This window comes from Musa acuminata, chromosome BXJ2-11 (genome assembly GCF_036884655.1).
Source record: "Musa acuminata AAA Group cultivar baxijiao chromosome BXJ2-11, Cavendish_Baxijiao_AAA, whole genome shotgun sequence".
Classification (NCBI taxonomy): Eukaryota; Viridiplantae; Streptophyta; class Magnoliopsida; order Zingiberales; family Musaceae; genus Musa; species Musa acuminata.
In genome coordinates, this window is record NC_088348.1 from 10,485,662 (window position 1) to 10,500,175 (window position 14,514).

A 14,514-nucleotide genomic window follows, 5' to 3' on the forward strand; every position below is an offset into this window, starting at 1 on the left:
TGACTATTCAATCAATCATATATTTAAAATTAGACAATAAAGACTACGAAAACTTAAAAAAGAAAGTTTTTATTCGAAAATCACCTAAAATTATTTTTTGTCTATCCGAACACAACCATTCGGTTGTTGTCTCCCCCAAGAAAAGCCTTTGACTCGGAATCCCGTAAGAAGACGACGAAGATGAATACAACGCAACAAGAGGAAAAGCCAGCATAGTTAGCTCACCTGTAAAGGCCCGCTTGCAGCCGACTGAGGACGTGTCCCATCTATCCACTTGCAGCGTGTCCCTTCTTCCCGTCCTCGGTTGCCTCCCCGTGAGAATGCCTCGTGGTTTCAAATCCTCCTACCTGCATCTCTCTCTTTCGAGTCTTAACGTCTCTGTTTCCTTCTCATCGACAGCGACGGCGGGGAGGTTTGCTGCAGCAGCACGCGTCGAAGAGGAGGCTTCAAAAGAAGTGGGAGGTTTGGGTTCGCGAACGGCGACCCATTCGATTCGGATCCGTTCGAGGCCGGAGGAGAGACACCGAGAGAGGAAAAAGGTCGCTTTTTTTAGCAGTTGCTTCGTTCTTGGCGCTTCCCTTCGGCTCCTCCCTTCCTGGTACAGCAAAAGACGACATTTTTATCGGTAAAGGTGGAGGCTTTCCGCGATATGGACGGTCTGAGGTTGATGAAGGGTGTACCTCGGCTTGAAATCGCCGTCCGCCGCGACGTTGAGCTTTACGGCCGTCGCCTGCCTGCGAAAGTCGGCGCCTTGGCCCGCGGCGGGAGTGCTATGGAGACGTCGTCGGCTTCGGATCCGCCGTCGGTGTCATCAAGACAGTCGTATGTTTTTCCGCTGCGGATGATGCGGCTGTGGCCGGGCGGTAGAGGAGGACTGATGGAGAAGGGGAGCGAGGAAGCGGGCGCCGAGGACGAGGAGAAGAGGGAAGAGGCGGAGGAAGACGAGGAGGCAGAAGAGGGAGCGGTCTTGGGGGAAAAGAGGGGGAATTGGGTGCAGAATATACTAAGAGTGGGATCGATATGGCCGAGGAAAGAGGCGGCTGCAGCGACCGACAACCGGGAGGAGGCGGCGGTGGTGGAGGAGGGCGATGTGTGCGTCGGGGCAGGCTGCGCCCATGGCTTCGAAGGGTGTGTGGTTGGTGGCGAAGAGGCGGAGAGGATGGCGTTCGATAGGGAGTCGTTCTCTCGGTTGCTCCGAAGGGTGACACTGGCGGAGGCGCGGCTGTTCGGCAAGATGGCTTACCTCTGCAGCCTCGCCTACATCACTCCAAATATCAAGGTACCGAAGATTTCTGAGAATATTTGGATTCTTTGCTGCCACCAATTGTTCTTGCGAAGTTTCTTCGATTTTACTGCAAATATAGTGTTTCTGGGGGAAATTTAGGCTCTTTGTTTCTGCAAATTGTTCATCGGGTTCTTAATTTTCCTGCAATTGATTTATGAGAAAATTAGGATTATATGATGCTGTAACCTTAGGAATTTCCAAGAAGGGTTTGGAATCTGTGTAGAGACGTCTAAATGCACGACTTTGTTTTCTGCCAAACTTTTGGTTTTAGTTTTTTAGTTCATGGTTTCACCATTTTCTTTCTTATAAGTCAATGGCTGTCTATTTCATGAATGTCATATTATGTGCGAGGGACGTTTGTCAAGTCAATTTATGAAAGAATTAGAAGGATTGATGAATGAATCCCAACTATATGATGCTTACTGAGTTTTATGCGATGTTTAAGCTTTTTCCAGCGAGAAAATTCTGAAGTCTTGGTTTCAATGTTTGTTTACAAATTCTGCAGCCAAAAGGCCTCCTTAAGCGCTATGCTTTGCGGTTCGTTACCTCTTCATTTGATCAAAGAGGGAAGTCTTCAGCTTCTGATAAAAAGCAGACTCCAGTTCAGGATCAAGAACTCGAGGAGATCAGTCAAGCAGAAGGGAGCAATGAAACGAGGCAAAATAGTAGTGAAAGGAAGGAAAATGGTACTGGTATAAATGATTTTGTGGCTTATCGAATTGCAGCTTCTGCTGCCTCCTACTTGCAGTCCAAGACACTGGGCATTCTTCCCTTCAATTCTGCTAAATCGGAAACGAACAAGGATCCAACTGAGGAAAGTGGAGAAAATGAAGAAAAAGGTACAATTAAGAGTCTCAAGGAGATGTCCTTTGTGGCCACTACAAATTCAGTAACCGCCGTGGTTGCTGGGAAGGAAGAGATGAAAGATGCCGTTGCAAAGGACTTGAACTCGGCGAAGAATTCACCTTGTGAATGGTACATATGCGACGACGACAGCAGCAGTACCAGATATTTTGTCATTCAAGTGAGGTTTCTTTTTACATCTTCTAACATTTCTTTTCATGTAGTCATATAGAACACTTTTGGTTTAACTTTGATCTTTAAATTTTCTGGTTCTTTCAGGGTTCTGAATCGCTGGCTTCTTGGCAAGCAAATCTCCTATTTGAACCTATCCAATTTGAGGTGATGCCTATCGATGATGTTTACTACTTAGGTTCTCTTTTGTGCCAGATTTTCTACCTTTTACTTAGACTCTATGATATGGATGAAATATTTTTGTCGGTAGCCCCTAGAAAGTAAGATCTGGTTCCGTCATTGTTGTGGGGCTTGATTAAATCAAACATGAGTTGCTACCTGCCCTAAGTTGAAATTGTTTTTAGACTAACCTAGTATCATGAGGATAATACATTCATAAGCTTTGTCACAATATTTAGTTCCCAAAAGAAGTAATCTTGACTTTGAGCAGCCTAATCAGCTTTTGGACAGGGAAACATCAGTGACTAGGATTTGAGTTATGGTATGCATTGGTCCTCAGATGTTGTGTTAGCGGGAGTGTTGTACATTGAGCCACATTTTTCCCATATAACCAGTTTGTTTGAATTTGTTTTTTATGTCTATGAGACTTAGCCATTAATATTTTTCTTTTGTGGTCCAGGGTCTAGATGTGCTTGTACACCGGGGAATCTATGAAGTTGCTAAGGGAATGTATCAACAGATGTTGCCCGAGATCAAAGCTCACTTGGAGTCTCATGGTGACTCTGCAACTCTGCGCTTCACTGGCCATTCTCTTGGTGGAAGCCTTGCGCTGCTTCTAAACCTCATGTTAATCATACGTGGAGAAGCACCTGCTTCGTCCTTACTGCCCGTTATAACATTCGGTTCACCATCTATCATGTGTGGAGGTGATTCTTTGCTTCACAAATTGGGTTTGACTAGAAGTCATGTCCAAGCTATAACAATGCATAGAGATATTGTTCCTCGAGCCTTTTCTTGCCACTATCCTGATCATGTTGCTAAGATTCTAAAGGCGGTGAACCACAACTTCCGCAGGCATCCATGTCTAATGAAACAGGTAGAATACATCTGGACCATATAACTTCTTCTGTGTTGATTTGGGTCATATACTTGTCACATCTCATTTAAGATTGAAAGATGCTTTAAAGTGTTTAGCATCCTGATACAACTTATATGCTGAAGGCAATTATGTTATGTCTGATATTTCATGTCAACACTCGACCTGTATTTATTATAATATCAAACTATTGTACTAAATGGCGGATGCTGCCATCAAACTTGTGCCTGCTCTCTAGTTTGCTTGTTAAAGCTTCCATTCGTCGTAGTTATCTTTCGAGTTCAATAATGCTTGAAGGTTGCTATTGGTTCGATAAACAATTTCAACAGAATCTTTGTTTCTGATAATTGCATTTTACCAAATCTATATCATGTTTCTTATGCTTTCATTGGTCTATTCAGTATTATTAATCTTCTGTTTCTGCTTTCAGTCAGAAACCTACATGATAATGACTATCTGTTTCTGATAAAGGCATTGCACCAGATCTATATTATGTTTCTTATGCTTTCATTGGTCTATTCGGTATTGATTAATCTTCTGATTCTGCTTTAGAAACCTACATGACTATGAGATCTAACTTGTGATCTTCGCATGAAGCACTATATCAATCAAACTTCTTTTCTACCTTTTCTCAACAGAAACTGTTGTATGCTCCTATGGGAAGACTATTGATCTTACAACCTGAAGATGAGTTTTCACCGCACCATCACCTTCTTCCACCAGGCAGTGGTCTCTACATCTTTGGCAATTCATCAACGGATTCAGATGACTCTGAAAGGCTACTGCAGGCTGCACGGTCAGCGTTCATCAACTCTCCCCATCCTCTCGAGATTCTCAGTGATCGCACCGCATATGGCTCTGAAGGGGCGGTGTCTAGAGACCATGACATGCGTTCCTACTTGACGTCTGTCCGTGCGGTGATCCACCATGAATTAATCCTTATCAGAAAGGTGAAGAGGGAGCGATGCCGCCGCAAGGTCTGGTGGCCTCTTTTGATCGCAGTGGGTTCCGACACCACTAAACGGCATTCCGGCTTTAGCAGCTTTTTCCTAGGGGAAAGGAATCAATGAAGCTATTGGGCTGGCTGATAGCATCAAGGCATGTGCATATGCTGGTTATCATTTCTTTTCCCCCAATTGTTACTCTTTGGAACATTATTTGTCGTCCATGTATAATTGTTTTCTGGCTTGCATTCTTTATTCATTGTACATGTTCTTTGAGTAAATTTGGAATTGAAAGAAGAAATACGTTTATGAAAAATAGAGATGGATGTTTTCGAATTGCAGCAGAATTAGATGTCTTTAATCTCGTCATCCACTTGCTAGCTGGAATCCTTCCATGGTATTTGTGATATCCTCCATCTGGTCTGCAGAGATGTCCTCTTCATAAGCAAGCTGATGTCAAACAGCTTCTACCTTATTAGTCTTCTTGCATTTTGTCATGATAGCCACATGTACATTCAACTCATACCCGGAATTAACAGCACATTTTCTTTCTTTATTTTTCACATCACATCAGCTCATGATTTGTGCTTTTGCAGAAAGAAGTATCTTTGCATTGTGATACAAGAAAGTTACTCATTAGTGACAATTTGTGTTATGGAAAACAAAATTATATAATACTTTCTGTCACTAAAATATATATTTTTGACATTTTATAATTCATCGGTCATTATATGTTGGATCACAAATTGGTTGTAATATTGTTGTCATTAGAATATACTTCTTTCAGTCAGATTTATATTATGTCACTGAATCTTGTTATGGACGGATCATAACAAATTGATGACAAACATTAATTAATCATCACTAAATTCTATTTATACTGATTTGCAATTTTATGATTTGGGATGATGACTTTTTATGTACTAAATTGTACGAGCCTTCTACTAATGTGGGATCGAAGAGGATCAACAATCTTCTTATTTTTAAGTACGTATATATTTTTTTATATAAAAGTAGGAAGATATTGTAGTGTGTCGAAATTTGATTATCGATACACCAAGCTCGATATCAAGGAAAAGTGATCCCCCATTCAGGGGGACTTATTTTCTGACAAACAAATGAAAATATCATCTTATAAATTTCTAAAAATATTATTTTTATTTTTTATCTCAATTATCAAACTATTTCTTCTTTTTTTGTGTTATTCTTGGACGGTAAAAGAATCAAATGATATATGCAGTTTTATCTTTATGTTTTTAATATAAATTTTTTAAGTTTAAAGATCACATCTAACTATAAGGATAATCTATAATTAACCCAAGGAAAAGTTTATCCCTGATTAAAAGGAGACTCATTTTTTGACAAACAAATAAAAATATTATTTTTATTTTTGATCTCAATTATCAAACTATCCCAACACCCCCACACGCCGCCCCCCCCCCCCCCCCCCCCCCCTCTCTCCTTTTATTTTTATTTTTATTTTTATTCTTCGACAGTAAAAGAATCAAATGATGTATGCAGCTTTATCTCTATATTTAAAGAAAAAGATTATTTTAAGATTTCAACCTTGATCTTTTGTATTCCAGTGCTTACAGGAGAATACAAGTGCATTAGCCTTGTTCTTATCATCTGCAAGACAGTGGTATCTTCGGTAGAATACAGGTGCATTAGCCTTGTTCTTTATCATCCGCAAGACAAAGCATTGTCTGTGGTAGAATACAGGTGCATTAGCCTTGTTCTTATCATCCGCAAGACAAAGTGCGGTCTTCGGTAGAATACGGGTGCATTAGCCTTGTTCTTCAAGACAAAGAGCTGTCTTCGGTAGAATACGGGTGCATTAGCCTTGTTCTTATCATCCGTAAGACAAAGCGTCATTTTCGGTAGAATACATATGCATTGGACTGGTTCTTTTCGATCTGTCAAAGAGGAAAGTGCCAAAATTCTGGTCCAAGCTTTGTGTGGCTCAAGTTTCAGAGACAATCTGTTGTCTCGCAGAAGCGTATCGTCTACGTCGGAGATTGCTACTCGCACAAGACACCCGTACTATGGCAATTCAGACGTTCATCTTTGTCGTGCGTGCAAAGTGTCGCGATTTTAATCATCTCATCATGGTGAACGCAGGATTGAATAAAGATTAAAAAAAATTAAGAGATAATAATCTCATATCATAAAGAGTCGGTCGATATTTATTAAGCCTGATCATAACTTAATAATCATGAAGTTTGGGTTAAATTAATAATAACTCAGAATCCTCTTTGATTTAAAAATCGTAACACGACGGTATCGAAACCAAAATGACAACTATTTGATCAAACAACAATGGCTGTGTTGATCATGAATCCTATAGGGAGAATGGCTCATTTTAATCTACTGAACGCCAACTAAGATCAAGTGTTCATACAAAGAGGATGAAACAAGGAACACAAAAATAATAGCTGAACTTTTCCTGATACCTCTGACAGATGGATGGATGACTGCTGCTTTACCTCTCCCTCTTCTAATCCTCGTAGGTGCGGCACTCCTCGTTATCAGGGCTGTCCTTGCAGAAGCTCTCGAGGGGGTCGTCGACCTTGAGCTTGTCCCTGGCGTGGCTGGCCGCCGCGCTCAGCTCCTCGACCTCATCCCACGCCGCGGCGCACTCTCCGCTGGCGGCATCTTCCGCGCACGTCGCCTCTGCGTTCTTTATGCTTTCCGCCACCTTCTCCGAGATGTTGGGTGGCGTCGAGGGCGCGCTGGCGACGAGACCCGCACGGCGGGAGTTCACTCGGTGGCCGCTGGTCCATGGGAGGAGCCTCGTGCGGGACAATGGCGGCTTGGGGAGCTCTGCCTTCGTGGAGACGAGGACTCTTGGGATGGAGATGCTGATGCCAGCCAATACCGTTGCCATGGATTTAGCTATGTGGCACAGCGATGGATGGAGTGCAATGGCAGGGAAGGATGCAGCACAACGGTGTTTAATTTGATGAAGACTACGAGGATAGATATCTCTTATCCTCTTCAAGCCAATGGGAAGGTTCCATGTAACCTCAATTAAACATACCTTAGATTTTGAGCAATTAATCAGACTCTTCCTACCAATTTATATCCGCCCTGCCTTGTGATTCGAAGACATGATGGCTATCTTCTTATTATTGTTGTTGTTATTCTTATTATTATTATTATAATGAATAAATGATATGAATTAAAAATTTGTATCATCTCGACACATTCATAACGATTAAAAATTACAATTCACTCGTTGAAATCTAATCACAAATTTGATCTCTAAAACGTTGATATCGAGCGAGTTGGGTTACGCCACTTGTCTCCTTACCTCTCAGAATAATTTATTTTAATTAAAATTTTTTAGATATAAGAAGACAATCTCTCATGAATTTTATCTCGATTTTTTCTAAATTGTCTGTACCATACAAAAACCAACCAACATTAATTTTATTAAAAAAACAAAAAAAGACATGCGACCGCGGATCAGTATGAAAGATTGCTCGAATCCTTCGGAAACATTGGAAAGGGGACAACTCTTTATCTAGCTGAAAGTGCTTCAGGTGGTATTTTATTGTACTTGCTTGGTCCAAAAACATTAACTTTTATCCATGTGATAGATACTTTAACAAACTCATTGCTATAATTCAACTGCATAGTGATAAAACTTGGTTAGTAACTGATATACATATGTTAATATATATATTTTTATGTAAAAGTGCTTCAACTTTCATCACTTTACAGAACCATGGATACATACATTCAAGGAACGTTGCAACTAATTTTCCAGGAGGAAACAAAAGAATAGAATATATCTTTTTCATGGTTTTGTCCAAATATGCCAAGGTGATTTCAAAGTCAATCTACAGATCCTAGCATTCTAAAATTATTACAAGAGTAAATATACTGAAAATGAGAATTATGGCAAGATAGAGAGTCGATGAAAATTTACACTTTGGGGCATTGCTCAATTTCCCTGCCACTAAGCTCTCTGCGGCGGCTGGCATTCGGGCATATTGCCAAGCAAGGCTCTTGGAGGGCTTTATCACTAGCAGGTGGTGGAGGAGGAACCCCAAAATTGAACTGCAAAATCAAATGAGATTGCAAATTAGTGTTTCGTTAAAAGATCACGGATGTTTATCCTGAAATTGAAATAAGCTAATCATCCTCGCAAAACACTTGTGTTTGCTGAGATACAGACCGTGATCAAAGGATTATGTACATTGGAAACCTAAAGCACAACTGTTGAGCTACAGCAATTGAGCAATGGAAACAGTACCTGACAGCTATAGTCACTAAAATTTGGCTCCATATATAGAGGGACTCCCATATAGTCTCTGAAGAAAGTCTGAAAAGGTAACAATCAAAAAGTACAACAACAAAAGCAACATTAGGAGCTTCTGTTCCTGTATCCCAACATTATAAGGTCATGAGATATAGGCACTTATATGGACGGAAAGTAGCAAAACTCGATCACTCTTCTTAAAGTATATTATGATGATGAAGCATAAAGCTTATTAAGTAACTCATTTTTAAGCACAATGCATGAGTATGGACACTCAGAAAAGTTAATTGTTTTTTTTTTCTAAAAAAGATACATACTATATTACTTCAAAAGAATGCCTCATTGACTAATGGTTCCCACTTCCCATTACATGCAAGTCCTGAAAGACCAAAGAAGTATCAGGAAATGAAGTATCCATATTGATGTTAACCTTATTTCCCATTGCATAGTTAGCCAACAAATGAGTGATAAAACCAGTCCATTACAGATCTAAACCATGGAAGGGTCCATCCATGGTAAACCTTTTCTAGACCTTTAAAGAAGGGTCTGATTAGTACTCAAATGGATGCACTTCCATGTTCAAATCAATGACAGCGAAACGAAACGTCTTTGAATTGCTTTAAAGGCTGTTAAGCTAGATGTTATTGTTGAATCTCGGATTTTAATGATGAAATCAATTAGTAAAATGATTGATCTAATCTATATGTTGAGATAAGTGTGTAGGATTAACTACAATAGCAGCAAGGCATAAAGCAGATTTTGTGCCAGAGTCAAAGATCGGACGATACGTCAAAGATTCGGACGATGTGCCGGAAGTTTGCCAGAAGCTCGTCGAAAATTCGTCGGGAGCTCGCTGAGAGTTCGTCGGGAGTTCGCCGGAAGTTCGTCAGAAGTTTACCGAGAAGTTCGCCGGAAGATCACCGAGAGAACAATCGACATACCGAACAAAGATTACTTGTTTAAATGTCTTAATTATCGTAGTTAGACCTTAAATTGAGTTAGGATTAGGAGGTAATCCTGCTAAGTCAGTTAGGGGCCAACTGGGCCCTTAATAGGGCTGAACTGGGCCGGTTGAACAGCCCATTCAGCACCTGAAGTCACGGCCAACGGTGGCACCGCCTGGTGACTCAGTCTCCCAGGTGGTCTGGGCGGTGGTACCGCCGGCAGTTAATGCTGCCAGGTAGTGGTATCGCCAGAGCTCGGTCTCCGAGCTCTATCAGGCGATCGTACCGCCCAGACTAAGCAGTTGTACCGCCCAATAATGGCGGTGGTACCACCAGTACCCCGAAAATTTAGGATGAGACACTTTTTTGCTCCAATTTTGAAGCCATTGGGGCCTATAAATACCCCACCCTTTTCTGCATGAAAGGGCACGAAAGTGTGAACAAAATATTGAAGTCTTGGGGGGTGAAAGTGTTGTAAAAAGTGCAAAAAGTCCTCCCTTTTTAGTGTTGTGATCATTCAAGAGAGGTGTGAGCCTTGTAAGGGTTATCTCCTAAACCTGTGAAAAGGAGAAAGCGCTGTAAAGAGAGTTATCGCCCATTGAAGGAAGATCATTAGTAGTTGATGTAGGCCACAACATCTGAACCACTATAAATTTCGGTGTGCTCATTTCCATTCTGCTTTTTACTACTGCTATTATTTTCTAAGTTAACTGCTAGTTCATTTACTCTAAAGTCAAGCACTTTCCGAAATTGGTTTTCAACGAACGAATATCTTACAAAATCGATGATTTTTTCGCTGCACTAATTCACCCCCCTCTCTTAGTACCGCTCTTGATTCTAATAGTTATACCTAATCTTAAGGAACCAAAAGTAATTGTAACTAAAGGCTTGAAGCACACTACTGATATTTTTCTATAGGTCCTCGCCCGTAAAGATCCAACAAGAGATCCAACTGTGACAATCTTATCTGGATATCATGGTGCTTATATTAGCATCCTAACAAATAAAAACATAATCTTTTTATAATAGTATAAATCTCAGCATCTTACAAGTGGTGCTTCACAAAAACAGTACACTCAAATGCGTATTGGTTGGAAGCTAGGGCTTAGGAGGTTATATTTCGTAAAATTATCTCACCAGTTCCTTCTACTTGGCTATCAGTAAATGGTAATATATAATATCTTAATAAAAGCACTTTGGCAACAACTTAGAGACAATAAGATAAACAATTAAGTGCATCCAACACTTCTGATGTCATTTTGTTGTGGTCATTTAATTTTCCATGTAGTGATTCACACAAATATGATACATGCCATGATAGTATAGAAGCCTAGTGAACTTTTGTCTACGATCGTGTAACCCAATAAATCAATGCAATTAGTGAAGGCCCAGAATAAACTTTAAAGCAAAAAATATATAAGGAACAAGCAGAGTAATGACCCCTAGCTATTCCAATCATACAAGAGGTGTATTTAATTTATCGTGCATGTCTTAAGTAATATATTATCTCAAACTACTAAGTCATACAGCTATAGCCTATTTGAATTGCAAGATGTGCAGGGAACAAACGTTTGGATGGGATCACATTTCATGATTTCTTTCTACTCATCATACAAGGAGAAAAATCCAATTTTAGTTGGACATAGAAAATGGAAGAACTTCACATAAAATAGATGAGGTCATAGAGATAATGGACAGAAATTACATATCATATTTTGCAAAGGCACCAAACCTGTGTTGGTAGTTTGCATGTGTTGACACAGACTCCCAGACATTTACTTTCTTCAAGATACTTGCATCTTTCCACAAAGACCTAAATGAAGATATTCACAAGGAATTAGACCAATATCAACGCAGGAGTTGCACAAGTAAAGCAAAGAACTGAGACTTTTAGCTAAATGCAAAATTCTCGGATAGAGAGATTACCCCACTACTGCAGGAGGACCCATCAGCAAGATCAACAGAATTAACTGAACAAGGGCCCATCAGCCATTGACATAACATTGCAGTTGCTCTTGCTTAAGAATACAAAAAGTCAAATTGTTTAAAAAAGAAATTGGAAAGAGAAAAGATTTCAGATGGTAAGAACGATCACTGCACTCAAAGCACCAAAAGTATATCTAAACAAGAATTAGAACTATAAGCATTGACTTACCAAGCATCATGGAAGCTACTTTCCCACCATTAATTGGTGCTATAAGCATCTTAAACAGATCAAGCAAGAGTGGGGGAAACAAAGATACAAGAACCCGAACCTGCCATTCATTGTGATTGTTATGGTACCATAACATCTTTGCATGATAATAAGAATTGTCAATCAGAATAAAATTGTTGTTGTATAGAAAAAAATAAAGTGCACATGAGATTTCTCTGAATACCGCTGATCGCTCAGTCTCTGAGATGGTTTTTCCCTTAATCATAAGATGATTTGCAACTTCAATAAGTCCAACATACCCAGGCTTCTCTGAATCCCATCCAACCTCCTATAGCTTTTTAAGAATCAAAACATTGTCAGAAGAATTCTAGCACAAGGAAAAAAAAATCATTTTCATGACCTCTTAGAATTACAAGATTATATAAAGGCAAAGAAAAGGAAACAATGGCATACCAGCTAGAGAGATGGAAATATTATATACCAATCAATGGAGTGTTGATTTGTGTAGCATATTGCAAATTCTCATCTCCCTAGCACTTTTAACAATGCTCATGTAATCTTTACATCCATTAGGAAGAAAACTCTAAAGCTCAAAGATAAGCTGAAACTATAAGTTCCCTTAATCTTCAATCAAAAATGAAAAAAAAAAAAGAAGCATTGAAGTCTCTAGATTTTCTCTGATGACCAAAACGACATCACTCTTAAGATTGATTTGATGTAAAGTACATTTAGCAGCAGAACTGTAATACAAGAAAATAGTTTTTCAGCATGGTAATTCTATTATATCAATAACAATATCATATCAACAACTTAGTTCAAAGGTTCTATATCACATTCAAGATCATGTCAATTACTAGGTATGATAGGTGCAATGAAAGGACCAATTTCCTGATTTAACTAGCAAAAATTCCGGAACTAATTTTAGGTTTCTATATGGCATCATCCACCAGCATCCTAAAGAGGAAAAAGAAACATCTTAGAGATGCGTTTGTTTCAACCATTATTTCTACAACCGTACAGAAAAACGATTGGATATTCAAATCCCTGATTCGAGCAACATGTACAAATGTGATACATGAATCCGATTTCAAAGGCTCGAACAGGAGCTCACCTGCACCATTTTCTTCCTGAAAAACTGAAGGAGCAGAGCATCAAAGGGACCGGGCTTGTACTCGGACTTGGGCATGTCAATCTGGAGACCCCCAAAGAAACGCAACGAATCAGAAAAGACATTAAATCAAAATGGAATCAATCAAAGGCCAACGAACCCGCTGAGAACCAGCTGGAGAACATAGAATCCGGAATCTAGGGATTCCGTGGACCCGTTCATGGCGAGGAAGAGGCGGTGGCGAGGAGAGGGAGAGAGAAGGAGAGACGGACACCAACAGAGCATTCATTGGATTGGAGACGAACATCCGGTAGCCAACGGAACCAGCGGACCCTTTTTGTTTGCGAAAAATCGACGACATGAAATTACCAGTGTACCCATACCTTTGTTGGAAATCCTCTCTCATTATAATAAAGCTTCTGCGAGTCTCCGATATCGGCTTCCAGCTTGGCGACGTGAGCCTCCATCCGGCGCAAAGGCAATCATCGATAACGAATCAACATTACACGCATTAAGCCCTAAAACCTACCTACAGATGGTGAAACCAGACGCCGTACCGTCATGAGGTGGCTGGTGATACGATCTGGGAGCAGGGAGACGGTTGAGCAGCGGCGGAGGAAGACGTGCTTGGGGCGCCGCCTTCACGCCGGTGACAAGCCGCGCCACTCTGGAACGCCGCTTCTACAGTCCAACACGACGGTTAAAAAGGCTCCGCCTTTTGGAGCCTTTTACCAGAATAGGTGGTTTCCCTTCTCGAAGAGCAGTCCTATTTATCAGAATTCTCTTTTTTCGACTTTTCAATTTTATATTGAACTTCCTTTTTTTCTCTTTTGGTTTGGTTCAACAAATTTCATATAGATTCAAATTCAAATAATTTTAAAATTTTATTTAAAACAATCTTATGAAATAAAATTCGAATTTTATCATAAATATATATATATATATATATATATATATATACACATATATCCACATAAATTTCCGATATCTATATTTTTAACTAATGTTACAGTATATTTTTAAATTTTTGTTATTTTATAAATCTTTAATTTATTATTAATATTTAAATATACTGAACAAAAGATAAAGACCTAAATATTGTTCTAACTTCGATAATTTTCAATAAATTTAAATTTTTATTTTTTTTATTGTTATTTTGTTTTAATTATTAATTTGGTTCGGCTTAATTTGTTGGATCAATTCGGTTCTTAACTTATTGAAACGAACCAAACTAGAGAGTAAAGAAAAAAATAAAAGAGATGTGATATTAAGATTTTAAAAAGCAGGGGCAACCTCAGAAAAAAAAAAAAAAATGGAACCTTGAGAAAAGCAAAAATCCAATAGTTTTTTCTAGATATTCATCTAATAATAATAATAATAATAATAATAATAATAATAACTCACTTTAGCATAAAAACTCGCTTTCCATCCACTTTTTAGAACACTATTTAGGTAAGTTAACAAATATGTGAAAAGCTTTGAGAGAAAAGAAACATTACATGAGAATGTTGTTTCACAATAAATTGCTTGAAATCAATGGTAAAAAAAAGCTTTTAGCTATTTAGGCTATTCAATAAACATGTATTATTTATGTGTCTCCATATTCATTCATATTCCAGATATTGTAATGCATCCTATCCAGGGTTCAGATATTCAAGTCATATTCATTAAAATACATATATAATATATTCAAATTTCTCATATATAATAGATTCTCACAGATGAACCATCACAAGTCCG

The 14,514-nt window shown here is 39.1% G+C and overlaps 3 protein-coding genes across 3 annotated transcripts; 1 reads left to right on the forward strand and 2 right to left on the reverse strand.

Moving 5' to 3' along the window:
* The first annotated feature begins 330 nt into the window (after positions 1-330).
* LOC103971307 (phospholipase A1 PLIP2, chloroplastic) lies at positions 331-4,581 on the forward strand. The gene is made up of 5 exons (XM_018820270.2): positions 331-1,279; positions 1,791-2,309; positions 2,408-2,467; positions 2,940-3,356; positions 3,995-4,581. Exons 1-5 carry the CDS (start codon positions 650-652, stop codon positions 4,424-4,426), a joined length of 2,058 nt encoding a protein of 685 aa, XP_018675815.2. The 5' UTR covers positions 331-649; the 3' UTR covers positions 4,427-4,581.
* Positions 4,582-6,527: 1,946 nt separating this feature from the next.
* On the reverse strand, positions 6,528-7,315 carry LOC135626347 (calvin cycle protein CP12-1, chloroplastic-like). Its single transcript, XM_065131576.1, has one exon. The coding sequence runs from the start codon at positions 7,185-7,187 to the stop codon at positions 6,798-6,800; it is 390 nt and encodes a 129-aa protein (XP_064987648.1). The 5' UTR covers positions 7,188-7,315; the 3' UTR covers positions 6,528-6,797.
* Positions 7,316-8,043: 728 nt separating this feature from the next.
* Positions 8,044-13,476, reverse strand: LOC135627260 (beta-carotene isomerase D27, chloroplastic-like). The gene is made up of 9 exons (XM_065133281.1): positions 13,332-13,476; positions 12,935-13,235; positions 12,778-12,858; positions 11,890-11,994; positions 11,667-11,766; positions 11,438-11,529; positions 11,244-11,324; positions 8,562-8,630; positions 8,044-8,365 (listed from the first exon to the last, which is right to left on the reverse strand). The coding sequence occupies exons 2-9, from the start codon at positions 13,178-13,180 to the stop codon at positions 8,231-8,233; spliced, it is 909 nt and encodes a 302-aa protein (XP_064989353.1). The 5' UTR covers positions 13,181-13,235; positions 13,332-13,476; the 3' UTR covers positions 8,044-8,230.
* Between the last annotated feature and the right edge of the window lie 1,038 nt (positions 13,477-14,514).

Coding starts and splice junctions, on each gene's coding strand:
- LOC135626347 (XM_065131576.1), bottom strand. CDS start 7,187: ATGGCAACGGTATTGGCTGGCATCAGCATCTCCATCCCAAGAGTCCTC.
- LOC135627260 (XM_065133281.1), bottom strand. CDS start 13,180: ATGAGAGAGGATTTCCAACAAAGGTATGGGTACACTGGTAATTTCATG. Junction 12,859..12,934: donor CTCCAGCTGGTTCTCAGCGG/GTTCGTTGGCCT, acceptor GGGGGTCTCCAG/ATTGACATGCCCAAGTCCGA. Junction 11,530..11,666: donor AGTAGCTTCCATGATGCTTG/GTAAGTCAATGC, acceptor TGTATTCTTAAG/CAAGAGCAACTGCAATGTTA.
- LOC103971307 (XM_018820270.2), top strand. CDS start 650: ATGGACGGTCTGAGGTTGATGAAGGGTGTACCTCGGCTTGAAATCGCC. Junction 2,310..2,407: donor CCAGATATTTTGTCATTCAA/GTGAGGTTTCTT, acceptor TGGTTCTTTCAG/GGTTCTGAATCGCTGGCTTC. Junction 2,468..2,939: donor TTGAACCTATCCAATTTGAG/GTGATGCCTATC, acceptor TTTGTGGTCCAG/GGTCTAGATGTGCTTGTACA.